The sequence below is a fragment of the Bison bison genome, unplaced genomic scaffold, assembly GCF_000754665.1.
Source record: "Bison bison bison isolate TAMUID 2011002044 unplaced genomic scaffold, Bison_UMD1.0 scf7180017864034, whole genome shotgun sequence".
NCBI lineage: Eukaryota > Metazoa > Chordata > Mammalia > Artiodactyla > Bovidae > Bison > Bison bison.
In genome coordinates, this window is record NW_011494606.1 from 8,267,770 (window position 1) to 8,270,316 (window position 2,547).

Below are 2,547 nucleotides of genomic sequence, written 5' to 3' on the forward strand. Positions count from 1 at the left end.
TTTTTGAAGACACAGTAGATTTTTACTAGTTACTAAATTAAAACTCTCCCAACAGGAATAAAAGTTAATCCTCAATTTGAAAACAGAAATTGTCTTTATGGTTTGCTTTGCAAGATTATAGCATCTTTTAAAGAGGGCATCTAAGTACATTTTACAGTTAGTGAAACTTGGTTACTTCAATGAAACACAGCAGCTTTGAAAAAAATCTAAATAAATTTCATTGTTTTGTTTGTTAAAATAGCACATTAAAAAATATTTTGAAGAGTCGGCAGGATGCTTTTGACAGCTGAGCAGGAGGAGGCTCCTGGCTACAGAGCATGATGCTGAGTTGTTAGTTCTCTACGTTAATCTGTTTAGTTTGGAAAAAAGGAAAAATAACTCAACTGAAGAGGAGAAAGCCACTCCGAAAGAAAAACCTGTACAACATATATGAAAATATTTGATTTCTCTTTCCTTCTATACCTGGCTGCTGATGTGAAGCAAATAATCTCTAAGAGAGAGAAATCTTCTTTTGAGAAAAAAAGAGAGAAGACCCTTCGATTCCACTGCTCCGTCCTTCCACTTCCTCAGTATTCCAGCACAGTCACAAAGCTTCAAATGGAAATGCCGTTTATAACTGAAACGGTATGCTAGTCTCACAGTTTATTTCAGAATCTAGCTTTAAATTCTTACAAGAAAGATTTTTCCTTTTCCAGTTATAATTCCTTAGCTTCAAAAACTTTACAAAACAAACAAGAAATAACTGCCAAATTTCACTGAGGTAATTAATATATCGAAGTTCCTACCAGCCACTTGTTTTAACATCTGGTCACTTCTTGCTGAGCTGTCATCATAATGCTCAAAGAGTGAAAACGCAGCAGGCATTTTCTCTAAAGAAGCAGTGTTCTCCATTGCAGAAAGCAACCTGTTGGGAAAATAATTCTGTATAAGTCAATAAATTATTAACATATACATAATGAAAGCTAAGAACAATTATTCAAAATGAAGCTATTGTTGGTATTTGGTGGTGGTGGTTTTTGTGAGGCATTGTAGCCAAAAAGGCTTTTAAATGTTTCAAAATCTGGGAAGATATGTCTAAAATCTATTCATAGGATTCTTTAGTGCAACTGGTAATATTAGAAACTTCATTCCTATATCCTTAAATTGAACAGATTCCATTGAATTATACAGTCTTAATTTTGCCTCTATAAAGTTAGTTCTAAAAATGATTACACTTGAATGATTGTTTTTATTCCCTAAAGATAAAAAAGGTTCAGAGCCCATCTGGAAAGTCACATACTTTGTGATGTCTTTGCTGTTTTCAACTCTCAATATTATACATCTAGCCATTTAGTCTTTCAAGAAAATACACACATCTGCTAAGTGTCAGGCACTGCTATGGGTCAGCAACAAAGAAGGATAAAGTCTATCTATTCTCGAAAGACTAAATAAGCCACAGTATATAAATTGTTAACTTTTCTTTATATTCAGGACCCTATTAGGAGGGATGCGCTCAGCATTGGCATCCAGGTGAAATATGGACTTAAAAAAAAGGGTTGATTCTGAAGAGGGAAACAGGGGAAGGAAGGACTGCAGAAGCATTTATCTTTAGCATGAGGGCCTAAACTTTGGTGAGGAGCTCTCCTCTGTGTACCTTACTCAAGAGGACGGAAAATACCTTCCAGAAATTAAGTCAACCATTAGGAACTCCATGGACTTTGGGATTTGGGCAGCACACACCCACCTCTAAGCCTTTTCACTTGCTACTGGAACTTTCTTCTCCTAGCCACCTGTGTGGCTCCCACCTCACTTAATTTAGATCTCTATTAGAATGTCAGCCCCTCAGAGAGGCCAGTCCTCTGCTGCTTCTTACTTTGTTGTGCTGTTTCCTCAAACTCATTACAACCTATTTGTTTTTGTCTGTCTACTTCACCTGAGTATAATCTACATGCCAAAAAAGGACTTGTTGGTTTCACTACAGTATCATGTTTCTTGGCACATAGTAGGCTTTCCATAAATATATGTGAATCAGTAAGAGGACAAGGTTTCCTTCGGGTAAGAATATCAGGATCTTAGGTCTGGAAAATTTATCAGTATGAGTGGAAAAAATGATAAAATATAACTGAAATATTTAAAGAGTGCTCACTATGCTTACAAGTGTTAGGGATAATAAAATTCACTATCTTCTGATTTGAGGGAGATGCTCCATTAGGGGCTTCAAAGAGGAGGTAACTTTTGCTGAGTCTTAAAGGATCTTTAGGAGTTTCCTAGGCAACAAAGAGAGTATGAGTGTTGCTGAGAGAACAGCATAAATGAAGGCATGGGGCTATAAAAAAGTAAGACACACTCAAGGGCCACAGGGGACCATGGACCTTGAGAACTGGGAAATGGAGACAATTAGAGATGAACTAGAAAGGTGATTTGTGACTTGACTGGGAAGTCTTTCACGACCACCAAGAGTTTCCATTTTGCCCTTTAAGGCAGGGAGAGTCACAGAAGGTTTTACACAAGGGAATTTTAGAAGACCACCTTGGCATGAGTCTGAGGGAAGATCTCCAGCACCTGGAG

The 2,547-nt window shown here is 37.1% G+C and overlaps 1 protein-coding gene across 1 annotated transcript in view; it reads right to left on the reverse strand.

Moving 5' to 3' along the window:
• Positions 1–2,547, reverse strand: part of CMYA5 (cardiomyopathy associated 5) — a 99,371-nt gene that overhangs the window by 31,867 nt on the left and 64,957 nt on the right. Inside the window, exon 6 of the mRNA XM_010834587.1 lies at positions 786–904. Coding sequence (XP_010832889.1) covers positions 786–904 — 119 coding nt within the window. The remainder of the gene's footprint in view (positions 1–785; positions 905–2,547) is intronic.